The sequence below is a fragment of the Clarias gariepinus genome, chromosome 12 (assembly GCF_024256425.1).
Source record: "Clarias gariepinus isolate MV-2021 ecotype Netherlands chromosome 12, CGAR_prim_01v2, whole genome shotgun sequence".
Lineage (NCBI taxonomy): Eukaryota > Metazoa > Chordata > Actinopteri > Siluriformes > Clariidae > Clarias > Clarias gariepinus.
The window spans coordinates 32,797,963-32,814,456 of NC_071111.1; the positions used below are offsets into that span (position 1 = coordinate 32,797,963).

At 42.8% G+C, this 16,494-nt stretch overlaps 1 protein-coding gene across 1 annotated transcript; it reads left to right on the forward strand.

Annotated features, from left to right (window-relative positions):
- The first annotated feature begins 15,028 nt into the window (after positions 1 to 15,028).
- On the forward strand, positions 15,029 to 16,025 carry LOC128534136 (olfactory receptor 1J2-like). The gene is given in 2 exon segments (XM_053508433.1): positions 15,029 to 15,819; positions 15,821 to 16,025. Coding segments are annotated over 2 exon segments (996 nt in total).
- Positions 16,026 to 16,494: the final 469 nt, after the last annotated feature.

The window sequence follows — 16,494 nt, forward strand, 5'->3', positions numbered from 1 at the left end:
TCAAAGCATGCAGCGGGACTCTCCATTGCTCAACCTCTGGCAACTCCTTCGCTTCTCCTGGTTCCAGTAACAGTGCAAGGAAGGAAGGTGAATGCTGTGGTCGATACAGGAAGCTCCTACACGTTGATGAGGGAACATCTATGGAGGCAGCTCTGCGAACAGGAGGTCAGGTGTGATGTTCCTTCTCCTCAGAAGTTTGTTATGGCTGATGGAAAAACACACCAGGCGCAAACCCAGAGAAGGCTCCATTACATCTGGCACACTATCGAATGTGGGCTGGACACTTACATCATGAGCAACTCTCACCTGGCCTTCCCTCTGATCGTGGGGCTGGACTTCTTAAAAGCCACAGGAGCCACCTTGGACGTCGCAAGCGGAGAGTACGGCCTGAAAAAAGAGAAGGGAGTCTCCATCCCTTCATAACGTCCCAACCTCACTCTGCGCCATCTACTTCAGCGCAAAGGAGACACACTCATCTCCCGGCTACAGCTAATCTGTATCTCGCCTTACCTGTGACTCCTGATGATCTCCTATGCGCGGAGGAAAACACAAGAAGGGTAACATCCTGGGACACCGACAATGAAGAGGAGCTGCTGAAACTAATGGCCGCTTGGCCCCGCACCACCTCCAACATCTTAGGCAAAACAGCAGTAGAGAAACACAAAATCACTTTATCTGACGACACCCCATTTAGATCCAGAGCATACAGAGTATCACCCTTAAAGAAGAAAATAATAGAAGATCAAGTCGACCAGATACTGAAGGACAACATCATCGAACCTTCATGTTCGTTATGGTCGTCACCTGTTGTTTTAGTACCTAAACCCGATGGGACTTACCGTTTCTGTGTAGATTTTAGAAAGTTGAACAGCAAAATCAAACCTGATGCATATCCAATGCCTTTAATACACGACATCACTGAATCACTGGATGGCGCCTCCTGGTTCTCAACATTGGATCTGCAATCTGGTTACTGGCAGGTGGAGATGGAGAGAGACAGCTGTGAGAAGACCGCCTTCATCACTACCAATGGTCTGTTTCAATTCCGGTCCATGCCCTACGGACTCAGAAATGCAGCTGCAACGTTCCAACGACTGATGGAGAAAGTCTTGGCGGATCTACGGGGAAAATATTGCTTTGTCTATATAGATGACATCATTATCTACTCACAATCACTAGAACAACATAGAATGCATCTCAACGCAGTATTTTCCAGACTCACCCAAGCCAATCTCTCCCTCAACATGAAGAAGTGTCATTTCTTCAAAAGGCGGCTGAAGTTCCTTGGTCATGTCATCTCTGAAGAAGGTGAGCAGTTAACAGAGAGAAAACAAAGGCGGTGGCAGAATATCCTCCTCCTCAAGACTTAAAATCTCTTCAACGTTTTCTGGGTCTCGCCGGCTGGTATCACAAGTTCATTCCCCACTTTGCAGACATAACAGCTCCATTAAATAATTAAAAAAGAAAGAGAGTAAAATGGGAGTGAACCGAAGAATGCCAGGACAGCATGGATGTCATCAAACACGCCCTTCAAAACCCACCAGTACTAATACAACCAAACCTATCTCTGCCGTTCCAATTACACACGGACGCCAGCGAAGTGGGCCTGGGAGCCATCCTCACCCAAACTTCAGCAGAAGAAGAACGAGCAGTAGCTTACGCCTCACGGATGTTGAGAGGAGCTGAGCAGAATTACTCCACATCAGAAAAGGAGTGTTTGGCCGTGGTCTGGGCTGTAGAAAAATGGAGGCACTATCTAGAAGGTCGCGCTTTCGAGGTCTTTACCGACCATGCCACCCTGTCATGGGCCTTCAACTGCCCGAAAACCAGCTCTCGTCTCACCCAATGGACGTTACGCCTACAACAGTTCGTTTTTACAGTACATCATAGAAAAGGCTGCTTAAATCTGGGACCGGATGCGCTATCCCGGGCACCCCCACCATTGAAAGTGGGCACTGCTCCATGTCTCGCCATCACAACCACTGAATGTTCATCCGACTTACCAAACGACTTGTGCGAGATAACTCAAGCCCAACATAAGGACCCTACCATCACGAAGCTGCTCTCTAAAGACCAGCCACGAAGCACACGAGAGCAGAGGGTTTCTTTCAAACGTCACCAAGGGGCGTTATATCGCAAGGTACCAGTAAGACACGGAGAAAAATTTTAACTAGTTGTCCCCCAGTCATTAATAAAAAACTTTTTACACTACTATCATGACAATCCCTTGGGAGGACACCTGGGGCAACTAAAAACCCTGCTGAGGGTACTAGATGTGGCATGGTGGCCCACGGTGCGAAAAGACGTCTGGCACTATGTGAGAACATGCAGCGTATGTCAACACTATAAAACAGAAAACACTAGACCTAGTGGGCTACTACAGAGCACGGAGGTTCTAGAGCCAGGATACACCGTGGGATTGGACATCATGGGTCCTTTTCTCCGAAGTAAAAGGCAAAATGAATATCTTCTGGTGGTGGTAGATTATTTCACCAAATGGGTGGAGATGTTTCCCCTCAGGGATGTGAAGACGGGTCGGCAACTAAAAGGGCCACTCGAAAGGCTCATGAATCACCCTCCAACACCTGATCACACAGCCTACTCATTACTGGACAGACAACCACTTATCACGGAGGAGGTGAAACAAAGAGTGAAACAACAACAATCCAAACAAGCTAGATGCGCACTTTCAACCGGGAGATCTAGTTTGGATAAAAACTCACCCACTCTCCTCCGCAGCGAAAAGATTTTCTGCCAAGCTAGTGCCCAAGTGGGAGGGACCAGCAGAAATAAAAAACAAAAAAAGGCCAATTAACTACACAGTGTCTTGGGGCAATCCACAAAAAAACTGATACAGTGAACGTGGTTAATCTGAAGCGCTTTTACGGACGTTCTTCTCAGACGCTGAAGGCTTGGGGGGGGGGGGTCTATGTAGCGCAGCCATATAAAGCATGCGCGATCGCAGCGCGAGAGGACCCGGAAGCGGCGTCGGGTCATGTGCGCCGGTATAAAGCCGGAACCGGCAAGCGGCCTGAGACGGAGAGATTTTTCACAGCGCGCTGCTTTTTCTGAGAGAGAGTTTGTTAGATGGTTCTAAAGGAGTACTTTTTCCTGGTTGGATTATTCCTCGTAGACACTTACAATTCACCTCTCGTTCCGTTGCTCGAGCTCCCGGATTTGTCATCAATACCGGTGAGGCCGAGCCAATCTCTCCCGTGCATCATTTCACACACTACAATAACATTGACTCTGGACAATCATACACGCACTCACACACTCGCATACATCACACACGTTGTTTATATTTGTATATATTTTGTATATATTGGTTTTGGTGCACCTTGTTTGTTTGTTGGTTTGTTTTGTTTAATACACTTTGGTTTGGTTTATACATAGTTATTGTGTCGCATCTTTACTTGTCCTGTCTTGATTGCGCAATACCGGAAGTGTTGTTTAAAAGCCCGTATTTTGATTCTCGACCCCGTAGTAAAATAACTAGTGGTTTAATTAAATCCAAGCATTACAAGCTTATTCGACGTCTTAGTCTTTCTTTAGTTTTTTTTTTCATATTCAACTGAGAAAACCTACTACAGAGTCTTTAATATCTAATTTCCACTACATTGCTACATTATATTTTCATACTAGTTCGGAGAATAACCAGTAAACTGACTTCGGCCATGGTCGTTTTGTTTAGTGGGCGTGGCCTGTGATGTATTATCATGCAGCTCCTGCTGAGCTCCTGTCTAGTGTTAATGCGGGCCGGTTCTCGGTGGTTCCCAGTCCAGCACCTAGCACCAGCACCAATGTAGTGGAAATGAGGTATTAGAGACTCTGTAGTAGGTTTTTTATGAAAAAAAAAATATTGCTTATTATCAACGCAGGAATGAATGGCGCATTGTCCAAGTGCAAGTTGATCTTGGAGCTAAACTATTTGCTTTGGGTGAAAGCGCCATCTAGCGATCATTGTGTGTCAGCAACAGCTTCCCATTAAAAACAATAGGTGGTCAAAATGACCGGTGAACCGCGTTATAAGTAGGTGACACTGGCACGGCGCTTCTAGTGTTAAATGTGCAAAATACAATATACAGTTTTTATTGTGTAATACATTTACAATTTACTCAATATAACAGACACCAGCAAAATCTGTTAAATCAAGACAGTAAATGATACAAAATGTCGCACTCTGATATTTAGTGTCACGCTGCACAGCTCAATGTATGATTTATACAGGAGTTATGTAGCGGGTGTTAATATTCATACTGTATAATTAATATTATATACTAATGTATTCCACTAAAATAATTGTATTATTTTGTGTTCTATAATTTTTACAATTTGTTGGAACTATAGTAGTTGTGTTTATAGCGGCGGTTTCATGTGTAACACGCGGTGCCGTCATTTCCAGTCAGCTCGCGCTGCTTCCTCAGACCGCGTTTGAGCGCGCTAATAGAAGGTAAGCTGATAGTGCCACTGAGTATAAAAGTTGGATTAAGTGTATGATGTATAAAAAAAATATTACTGCTGGAAGTGTTCAGTTTCGGTTAGAAAACTTTTTGTGCATGGATGGATATTTTTTTTATAGTTTACTACTGATAACAGCAGTGTTAGTCTGTGAGCTCCCAGAAAGGTGCTAGCGCTGGCTAGCTAATTTATTGGTTCTCAATTTCTACATGTAGACGAATTAAGTGACAACAAACGCACAGAACCCAATGCTGTATTCTGTTTATCCCATGCAGGTATGATTTGTGAATATTTTATTTCTTTAGGTGTAATTTTAAGTTGTCAAATTATTATTTTTTTTTTTAGTTCTATACATTTTCTAATTTGTTCATGTTATGATTTGGGAGGATAAACTGACTGGACAAATGTCTGATGTAATTTTGTCTGTTGAATAGTTTTATTTATAAAGTAGTTTATAAAGTATTTATTAAATAGTTTATAAAGTGTTCTTTTCCAATTGAATGTTATTGTAATGTTCAATAACAGACCGCGTTTGAGCGTGCTGAAAGGAGGTAGACGAATTAAAGGAGAACAAATGCACAGAACCCAATGCTGTATTCTGTTTATTCCATGCAGCTGCTCCAATAAATCCTCCAGATCAGCAACAGATCTTGTCTCTTGTTATTTGCCGGAATCACAACGCAGAGGGTAACGGCGGTTAAAAAAAAAGCCGGTTACAGTTACACAAAGTCCACAGCATTGTTACCATCTTTCAATGAAAAGAAACAGTCAAAAAGGAGTTGACAATTTTTTAAAGAACATTTGTTTGCTTGCTGTACGTAAATACTACAGGAACAGGGCTGAAAAAGTTTTTTTTTCCGCTGGCTTCATCGGTCTTTATTTGTGGTGGATGTCCAACAAGTTTGTTCAAAGTCAGCAATTCCTGAAGGTGCTTAGTATCTAATGGATCAAAGAAAATGTTTTTAAACATTTGGGATTTACCTAAACACCATTTAGCTACTCCATTCCCAACTGTCTGAAGGTTGAGAGGTGGGGTTGAGCTTGCTCATTAGCTGCTTACCTGACTGATGATGTTTTAGAGGTAGCATGCTTCTGAAAAGAGCTCGGTTAAAGTAAATTGGATATAATTACCAAGATAACCATTCCACAAACAAACATATTGGTCTTGATCATGCAATGACATTAAATTACTATTAAAAAAATAATAAAAGATAAAAAGTAACTTAGGACCATCCTAATAATAAAACTGTAACCAGCTGATTGATTTTTTCCATTATAAAATGAACAAATAAAAAAACAAAATAGCAACTTTCAACCTCACTAGTGTTTGTTACCTAGACATCCTTATCCACATGCTAAACTACCCACAGGTAGAATTTAAATTTCTTTTGCAATTTAAGAACAAAAGTAAATTGTGTAATTTTCAGCTAAAATATACTACATATGTTTTGACCACAGACTCTGTGGTTTCAAAATTCTAATGTTTTTGTAATATTCTGACTCCTTGTCAATAATAACTACAGACTTAGTTTTAAATTTGGCGAAAAAAGGAAAACTCACCTTCACCGTCCGCTTTGTCTTCTTCTTGGTCTCCTTTTTCATTTGGTCTGCGGGAGGCAAAGTATGCAGTGCTCTACCGCCATATAAAGGTCTGGATAAATGATTTTTTTTGCTGACTGCACATGCCCTGCACATTTCTCTAAAACACACTGGCCACTTAATCATTTGCAGGTTTAGAGCAAATAGAGAAAATTATATCTTTATCAAGGTAATATTGATTATACCAGTAAGAGACGCACACTAAGACTCAGCAGGGGAGATGATTACCCACAATTCCACAGTGCAATAGAGAGAAAAAACTTTGATGTCAAAACAAGAAGTGCATGTGTGAGACATGATAGTCGGTACTCGTAAACCAAGACTTGTACATTTTCTAAGTCAAAATTTATTAAAAATCTTCGCTCGTCTTGCAGGATACTCACAAACCTCATGACTCGCAATCCGAGGTTCCACTGTACATATGTTTAAGAAGAGTGCTAATTCACTGCAGGTTTTCAGAAAGGCATCAGACCCCTAAGGGTTAACTCTAGTTCTAGTAAGGAAGTTGGTAAGAGAAGTAAATAAATCTCCAAAGCTCACTGTTAGAAAACTGCATCCAAAAGTGGCGTCACCTATCAGACGCTATCTACATGCCAACAAGCTGTTTGGGAGGCATGGAAGGAAGAAGCGATTTTGGTGTTGTTTTTTTCCAACTGGGACTGTGTATTATGGTCAGATGAAAGTAAGTTAGAGCTTTTTGTCAACAAACACTGTCTGGCATAAAACAAATGATGAATATGCGGAAAAGCACCTCATGCCCATGTGTGAAGTATGATGGAGGATCTGTGATGCTGGGGCCTGTTTCTCTTTCAAAGGCCCTGGGAACCTTTTTAACACTAGGACTACCAGAGAGGGGCCATTTGGCCCTATCCCCCTAGCTCCACCAGAGAGGGGCCATTTGGCCCGGTTGTTTTTACCTAATATCCTTAATCACGTATGAACAGTTGCCTTTGTTTTGTAAATGTGGCAATTACTTAATTACTTAATTAAATGAATGGGAGTCAATTGTCGGTGATTAAGTTGTTAGTTTAAAACCAAGGGGCCATTTGGTAGGGCTGGAGGGGTCAGAAAAACCTGGCATCATGAACTCTAAAGTGCTGTCTTAGGGTTGTACAAAGTATAGTGACAATAATTGTAGCACTCATGATTTCATGTAAAAATTAAAGGTTGGATTTTTCTCTCTTTTTTCATTGTGGTTCTATATTGTTTATATATATATTAGAAGCCCAAGAACACCCAGGGACGTAACTATGATATCATAACTATAAGGGAGATCGTCTCGGGTTACTTTGCTGTAACCCTGTTCCCTGAAAAAGCGGGAACGAGATGCTGCGCGAAAGCGCTATGGGAAACGATTCCTCGTGACCGGTTGTGAAGCACGTGTGTGTCAAACACGCCAAATATTTTGGCATCTATAACCTCAGGCAGGTGACGTCAACCGATGAGGTGCACCTGGAGGTTATAAATAGGCATGAACCGGAAACACCCTCAGGTCAATTTTGTCTGAAGGATGTCCAGTCACGCATGCAGTGCGGCATTGTAGCGCAGCATCTCGTTCCCGCTTTTTCAGGGAACAGGGTTACAGCAAAGTAACCCGAGACGTTCCCTTTCAAAAGCTACACTCGATGCTGCGCGAAAGCGCTATGGGAACGAGAATACCCACTCCGCCGCACTGCAAGTGTCTGGACCCCCAGGGTTGTGTCGTGTGCGCACAGTACCCCCAAGGAGTCCTAGACCCCGTAAGCATGGCATCAAACCATGACGCCTGACCGATGTCTTGCGGAAAGGCAGCCTGCCGCATGCCATCTTTGGAAGCCCCTCTTGCCGGAGCAATAGACAAAGGCAAGCTTCCTGGTCGAACGGCCCTAATCACTAGAGGCGAAGTATGCCACGCGCCTCATAGGCTAGAGCACTAGCATCTTTAAGCCAACTCGTCTAATGGCGGCGGCCCTTGGGTCGCGGCCCCACGACATATGAGACCCTGCTCTAATTTACGGCCCCGGCTTAATGCAGAGGTGCGCTGTAAATTGAAGAGCATGAGCTGGACACAGCGAATGAAGACTTACTGCTCCGGAGCTAACGGCGGAGGACTGAAGGCTTCAACTGTGGGAGATAGTTGGGTAAAAATGCAGAACGGCTTTTTTTTTTTTTTTTTTTTTTTTGCAGAAACTTCCAGCACTGTAACAGTTTGGCAGTGGACTGGGTCTACATGTTTTATGTCCTGGAATGTAAAAGATCCTGAAGGACAGAATTTGTCCTGTCCTCCTAGGCTAGGGCACTAGCATTTCCAACCCAACTCGTCTAATGGCGGCTGCCCTTCGGCCGCGCCCCCAAGACGTATGAAACCCTGCTCTAATTTACGGCCCTGCCTTAATGCAGAAGTGCGCTGTAAATTGAAGAGCATGAGCTGGACACAGCGACTGAAGTCTTAACTGCTCCGGAGCTAGCGGCGGAGGACAGAAGGCTTCGACTGTGGAAGATAGTTGGGCTGGAGTGTAAAAGGTCCTGAGGGACAGAATTTCTCCTGTACTCCTAGGCTAGAGCGCTAGCATCTTTAACCCAACTCGTCTAATGGCGGCTGCCCTCCGGCTGCGGCCCCAAGACATATGAAATCTGCTCTGATTTACGCCACTGGCTAGTGCGGTGGTGTACTGTAAATCCTAATGAGCATGAACTAGACGCAGTTAATGAAGTCTTACTGCCCCGTAGCTGTAACGGCGGAGAACAGAAGCTTCGAAGACAACTGCAGAAGATAGCTGGGTGAGGATGCAGAATAGCTCTAGCTAGCCAATGGCAAAGCCTAAGCACAATAAGAAGGCTGATGAGGCCCGTGAATAAGCCTGCAACTAAGGGGTGCTTTCCACCAGCCCCATCAGTCAGGACGTAGGCGAAGAGCGGCTACGTATGTTCTGAGTGCACTAGGGCAAAAGCCTGAGGTCAATTTTCTTGCAGAAGCTCCAGCACTGAAGCAGTTCGGCAGTGGACTGGGTCTGCATGTTTTGCCATGTCCTAGTGTAGTTTTCCACACTAGGACATGTTAACCTCCTGACTGCTGGAGGGAGTATTTCAGGGCCAGAAATAGAGTCATCGTTTCGGGGCAATTGATGTGCAACACGAGCAGATGACCTCTCCAGATCCCTTGGGCTGGGTGGCCATCTAAGGCCGCACTCCGGCCCCTAAAGGAAAAACGTCTGCCGTTAGCAACTTGCGATGACAGGACGGACCTAGAGTGGGACCCAGGGTCAAGGACGAGGGTCTGAACCACATAAAAAGGGTACGAAGCTCCTGGCGCGTAACCCTTATTACCTCTGGGGATTGGCCCTTGGATGAAATCCCCAGGCACTTAGCCACCACAGAAGCAGTAAAAGTTACTTCCTGCTTAGCTTGAACTCCTTTAGAGTGTTCAGAATGGACTTGACGCGCGCAGGAGACAGCTGTGCCCGCAGTGCGGTCGGATCTCACATGACACTCAATGTATGCTTTGTGTAGGAAAGAGAACGCTTTCCATGGCGTTGAGACTCGATCCTAAAGAAAACGAGGTGAGCTACGATGACATGTTAATGCCAAGGCGCTAGCTCCATGAAGAGGGTACGAAGCTCTCGGCGCGTAACCCTTGTTGCCTCTCAGTTGCTGGAGGGAGTATTTCAGGGCCAGAAATAGAGTCATCGTTTCGGGGCAATTAGTGTGCCACACGAGAAGATGACCTCTCCAGCTCCCTTGGGCTGGGCGGCCATCTAAGGTCGCGCTCCGGCCCCTAAGGGAAAAACGTCTGCCGTTAGCAACTCGCGACGACAGCACGGACCTAGAGTGGGACCCAGAGTCAAGGACGAGGGTCTGAACCACATAGAAAGGGTACGAAGCTCCCGGCGCGTAACCCTTGTTGCCTCTGGGGATTGGCCCTTGGATGAAATCCCCCGGCACTGAGCCACCACTGAAACCACTCTGGGAGTGGTGACGTTACCACCTCGCCTAGCTTATACTCCTTTAGAGTATGCTTTAATGAGTTCGGCGCGCGCAGGAGACAGCTGTGCCCGCGTTGCGCTCGGATTCCACATGACACTCAACCTCATACCTCATGTAGGAAGGAGAACGCTTTATGGCGTTAGGGCTCCACCCTAAGAAGTGAGGTGAGCTAGGGCGACGTATTGACGCCGACGGAGGGGTAGTGATGGTGGTGGCTGTTAGGTGTTCGGTTTCCTGAAACACGGCAGGAGGAACCGGAACAACTAACACTTTGTCCTGAGGATACTGGTTTTCCACAGTGCTTCGTGCTTAAGGAGACATAGCTGGCAGTAGGTTCCCCGCTGCCAGCCTCTCTAAAGGTGCACGAACTTTAACACCTCGGCTAGATGGGTGTGTCACTGGAGACCGCTGCTCTCCGAAACACCAATGGTGGCGGAGATTGAACCACGGCCTCCTAAGGATGCTGGTCCTCATCATAGCTTCGTACCTAAAGAGACATAGCTGGCAGTAGGTTCCCCGCTGCCAGCCGCTCTAAAAGGTGCAGCTCTCAGTAGGTCAGTCTGGTCTGCCTGCAAAGCCATCGTGTGCAGGGCTGCACCAGGCTGACCCGCTGCCTGAAAAATCTTCTCCCACCAACGAAGATGTTAGTCTACACGCTTGGTAGGGAGTGTGGATTTTTCCCAAGAGGATGAGCTCCCAGGGGAGAGATAGCCCGTGAGCGTCTCTCTGATCTGGGACATCATCATAAAGGACCGCGCTTTCATCCATGACATTGGAACAAACTAAATGTCAATAGCACAAAAACACAGGATAAATATGGCTTATTCCATGAAAGAGTTAACTCATGGAGGTCGCCAGGAGGGGAGGGGCCATCACTGAGGCCCCTCCTCCTCCGGCCACCCGACAGACACCTGTCGGCTGACCGTGAGCGTTTGGGGGATTTATTTAATTTATTTATTTTTATTTTTACCGCGAATCGAGGTGTACGCGTCAGACCGCGCGTTACCACCTCTAACACAAACTAACACACCGGCTCATCACTAGAGGAGCGCTCTGGAGTGATAGTTTCCATCTCCGCGGGAGCGAGAGAGAAAGTTTTTCCCCCCTTCACCAGAAGCGCCGAAGCGCGCTGGAGAAGTGGAAGGTAAAAGACTCATAATCCGGCGAGAGAGCGAGAGAAAAGGAAAATCCTGTCTCGCGCACCTCGGCCAGATTGCACGCCAGAAATGCGCTGCGGGTCGCGGTTTCACTTTAAGACGGCGAACCCGAGCGCGCGGGACTTTAATAGGGAGAAAATCGCAATACTTACCTGCTCCCTGAAGCCCGAGATAGCGTGCTCCTCCCCCAAACACTCAGACAGAAACGCGAAGATCGCCCTCAGCGAGATATTCTTCTACACGGAGGGACGGACTCGTGTCTTACTCGGCCATCTTTCTGGTGAGTAGTAAGACACTTCTATTTTTCGCTTTCTGTTAAAATGCTTGCACACACGCACACACACAACATGGATCCTGAAGAGAAAATGATCTGAGGGTGTTTCCGGTTCATGCCTATTTATAACCTCCAGGTGCACCTCATCGGTTGACGTCACCTGCCTGAGGTTATAGATGCCAAAATATTTGGCGTGTTTGACACACACGTGCTTCACAACCGGTCACGAGGAATCGTTTCCCATAGCGCTTTCGCGCAGCATCGAGTGTAGCTTTTGAAAGGGAACCAGAAGATAACATAGACATGAGGTATCCTTGGAAAGTAAAGCAACCAGTCACTCCACCATCAAAAAACCTGATTGGTCAATGAGGGTGGGGATGACAGGGCTCAAACATACCAGTTCACCATAATACTCTACGTCCACGAATCCTCCAGATCTGCTCCTTTACCTAAGGCTAATCTATTCACAAAAAGCTTGACTAGATAAATAGGTTAGACTTAAACACTGAGGCTAGCCAAGATATAAACTAAGGCTGTGTTAGAGTCCTGAACATTAATTGGAAGGCTATTCCATAACTTTGGAGCTTTGTAAAAAAAAAAAAAAAAAAAAAAAAACTCTGCCTCATAAAATGAGGTACTGACAATCTTTTCATAAAAGTAGGCATTGCAGATAATAAAACACTAGCAGTTCACTCAGGTACTGTAGTGCGAGACTACTGTACAGTGGAACCTCGGATTACGAGTAACGCGGTTTACGAGTGTTCCGCAAGACGAGCAACAATTTTTAATAATTTTTTACTTGAAAAACGAGCATTGTCTTAGTTTACGAGCACTGAGTATCATGTTTTACCCATACGCTTCTTGTTTTAACACCGAGAGTCACGTCATCACAAGTGAGCCAACACACACATTAACGGAGAGACCGTTTTTAAAAAATCAGCAAGGAACATCGCTAGTCACACTCGCGTGAGCGCATACTAACGTGATCACTACTGTAAACTAAAACAACAACAACAAAACAAATTAAACAGCACCTCACCTTTAAAAACAGTCGCGACAGAGAAGAGTTTGTGTGTTTGTTTGGAACCCGAGAGGAGGGGAGCTGTAAAGCAGAGACCTATCGTCTTGCAGTGTTTTTGAGTGTGCGTGTTTGTTTCTGTGTAAGGCAGAGAGTTTGTGTGTTTGTTTGGCAACCTGAGAGAAGGGGGCTGTAAACGCGAGTGAGCCCCCCTTCAGCCCCCCCTTCTCTCAGGTTGCCAAACAAACACACAAACTCCTCTCTGTCGCGATTGTTTTTAAAGGTGAGGAGCTGTTTAATTTGTTTTTTGTTGTTGTTGTTTTACTTACAGCAGTGATCCTGTTAGTATGCGCTCACGTGAGTGTGACTAGGAATGTTCCTTGCTAATTTTTAAACGGTTTTAAAAACGGTCTATCCGTTAATGTGGGTGTGCGTGTGTGTGTGTGTGCACGCACATTTTACACACACACACACACACACACACACACACACTGCGTGCACAAACGAAAACACTTATCTGTCGGGATTTATTTTTAATTTTTTTTAAGGTGAAGTACAGGTTAATTTGTTTTATTTTTACTTTATATTTTGTATAAATTATATTTATGTATTTATTTTTTGGGGCTGTAGAACAAATAATTTAAGTTTCTATTATTTCCTATGGGAAAATTTTATTTGGTTTACGAGTGTTTTGGAATACGAGCCCGCTTCCGGAACGAATTAAGCTCGTAATCCGAGGTTCCACTGTATTTAGCGCTTTATAGGTCAATAGTTGTATTTCAAGTTAATGTGAAGTTTAACTGGAAGCCAATGCAGTGTGGATAAATTAGGGTGATGTGCTCATATCTTCTGGATTCTTGTAAGAACTCTCACTGATACCTTCTGGAGCTTGTTTATGCACCTAGTTAAACATCCAGACATTAAGGCATTATAATAATCCAACCTAGAGGTGAATAAAACATAAACAATTTTTTCTGCATTCTTTAGAGAAATTTTTTTTCTTATCTTGGCAATATTTCTAAGATAAAATAATGATCAGAAAGCTTACTTCAAGCTGCATGTGGTCCTAGTACAAGTACTTCTGTCTTGTCAGATTAAGCACAAGGTAGTTTATTAGCAGCCTTGACCATAAAGATGGTCTTTATTAGCAGTGTCTAATTTCTTTTTCACATTCCTAAACTTCATTAAGTTGTTTTTTCTCATCTGGAGTTGCCTAGACCAGAAATCTGTGTTATCCACATAACAGTGGAAGCTAATACCATGCTTACAAATTATGTTGTCCAAAGGAAACATGTGAAGAAAAAATAGCAATGGGTCTAAAACCAAACCCTGTGGAACACCAAACTTCACATTAGTAAACACAAAATAGCCATTATTTAAATTTACATACTAACGATTAGTAAAATAAGATCTAAAACAGGAGAGAGACCTTCCCTTAATGCCTACTACATTATCGTATCTGTGAAGGAGAATAGTATAATTAATGCTGTCAAAAGCTGAATACATCAAAGGCAGTAGTAGATAATTTACCACTTTAACCAGTGGCAGCTTTGTGTGGCCTAAATACTGACTGATACATTTAATTCATGGTATTCCTATGTAGATATGAACACAGCTGCTATGCTACAACTTTTGTAGGATCTTTAAAATAAAGGGAAAGTTATATAGATATACAGCTGAAAGGGGTCAGGGTTTTTAATTAAGGAATGAATGATTACTAATTAATATGATTTTGGAACATACCCATTGCTGAGGAAGAAGTTAACTATTTTTAACAGGGGTTCACTTATTTCTGGTATTATCTGTTTGAGGAAAGTGTAGGTACAGTCTCCTGTCTCTTGAAGGGAAGTTAAAATATTCTAGGTGCTGATCTGATATAGTTACATTATCAACTGAAATAATGTTTATTAAATAACTGGTTTTAAAGCCTGTTTTTTTTTTTTTTTTTTTGCTTGATGTTTATAATTTTCTTATAAAAAATGCATTCTCACTTCTTATTTATGCGTAGGTTTCTATAGTGGTCTTATTCAATAATTCACAGTATTCAACTTACTTCAAGTACGATAAAAATAAAACCTAATTTTATTATTTTGCAATTTTTTTTTAACGGGAGCTTATTATTACTGTTCAGTTATTTATTGCATAAGCAATTGGCTGTTGATCTCAATCACATGATTGGATCTATTGTTTTCCCTTTTTCAGAGGTGTGGTCAACTGAAATTACCACTGAAACAGTATAAGGGGGACTGATGTCTGCAGTTATATTCAGTGCTTTCTGAACTGGACCAGGTATATTATTTAAATGTACAGACTTGCTTTTTAATTGTAATTTTATGTTTTTAATTAATAAAATAAATATTTACTGCTAAGTATTTCATGCTTAGTAAAATCCAAGTTATGTATTTAATAAATATGATTGATATATAATAATTTAATTTCTTGTTGATGTGTGCTGCTGTTCTATTTTGCAATTTGATAGGTTGACTGATCTATAAGCAGAAGCAATATAAAGTACATATTGTTTTCTACAGGTTATACTGCCAGACAACACCCGACATGACTTCTGTGCCACCTGCTCTCTCAAACACCACATTTTTTCGCCCTTTCACATTTTATATCAATGGATTTTACAATATTCCACATACAAAGTACTATTATGTATTTCTCTGCACTGTCTATGTTGTGACAGTTTTAGGGAATTCTTTTATTATGTGCACAATCTATCTAGCACGTACCCTCCATACCGCAAAGTACATTGCTGTGTTTAACTTGGCTCTTTCCGATTTGGGTGGGAGCTCTTCTCTTATTCCAAAGCTCATTGATACTTTTCTGTTTGACCATCAGGTCATATCATATGAAGCCTGTCTGTCAAACATGTTTTTTGTCTTATTCTTTATGTGCTTGCAGTCTCTTACTCTGCTTGTTATGGCCTATGATAGGGTAGTTGCTATATGTTTTCCTTTAAGGTATAATGCAATTGTTACCAAAGCAGCAATGACATCAATCATTGCCATTTCCTGGATTATTTCTATAATTAATGTTACAGTCCTTGTGGCCCTAATTACCAGACTATCTTTCTGTAAATCTACAAACATTGACAGCTATTTCTGTGATCATGGTCCTACCTATACATTAGCTTGTAATGATAAATTCATAAATTATGTCATGGTTATAATTTGTTTTGTTGTGCTGGTTTGTGTTCCAATGTTATTAATAATTGTATCATATATTTGTATCGGCATTGCCCTGCTAAATATCTCACATGGCTCTGAACGGAAGAAAGCTATGAAAACCTGTACTTCCCACCTTTTTTTAGTGGCTTTATCTTATATTCCATTTTTTTGTCAGCAATGTGACAGCTCTTACTTCATCTTTAAAAGCTAATGACAGGATAATTAATTCTACTCTGACACAGACTATTCCACCCCTGTTAAACCCCATTATATATACTCTAAAGACAGAGGAAGTCATGCATGCTGTTAAAAGCCTCTACAAACGGGCCAAAATAGCAGTGAACCATGTCATGCATAGTGGACCAACAATTTATTCATGATAATGGCATGTCAACATACTTTTGGCCTCATAAAATGCCTATTTTATCATTAAGGTCTGTCATATAGTTTAATGTAATGAAGCATTTATGATAGTGTTAGTAAATAAAAATTTTATTATTTAGGATTTGCTTGTGTCCCAAACTTAATTTAAATCTTGCTGTTGATAAATAAACGTAGTCTCTTTTTTAAATAAGTTATCATAATTCATGAAAATTTTGGAAGAGAAACATGCCCACAGCATCACAGATCCTCCATTATGCTTTACAGTGGGCATGAGATGCTTTTCCGCATACTAATCTTTTGTTTAACGCCATATCCAGACAATGTTTGTTGCCAAAAAGCTCAGCACAGCACAGTTCCCAACAAACTCCAGATGTTTATGTTTGTGATTGTATGTGAGAAAAGGCTTTTTCTTTGCATGCCTCCCAAACAGCCTATTGGCATGTAGATTGCGTCTGATGGTTGTTA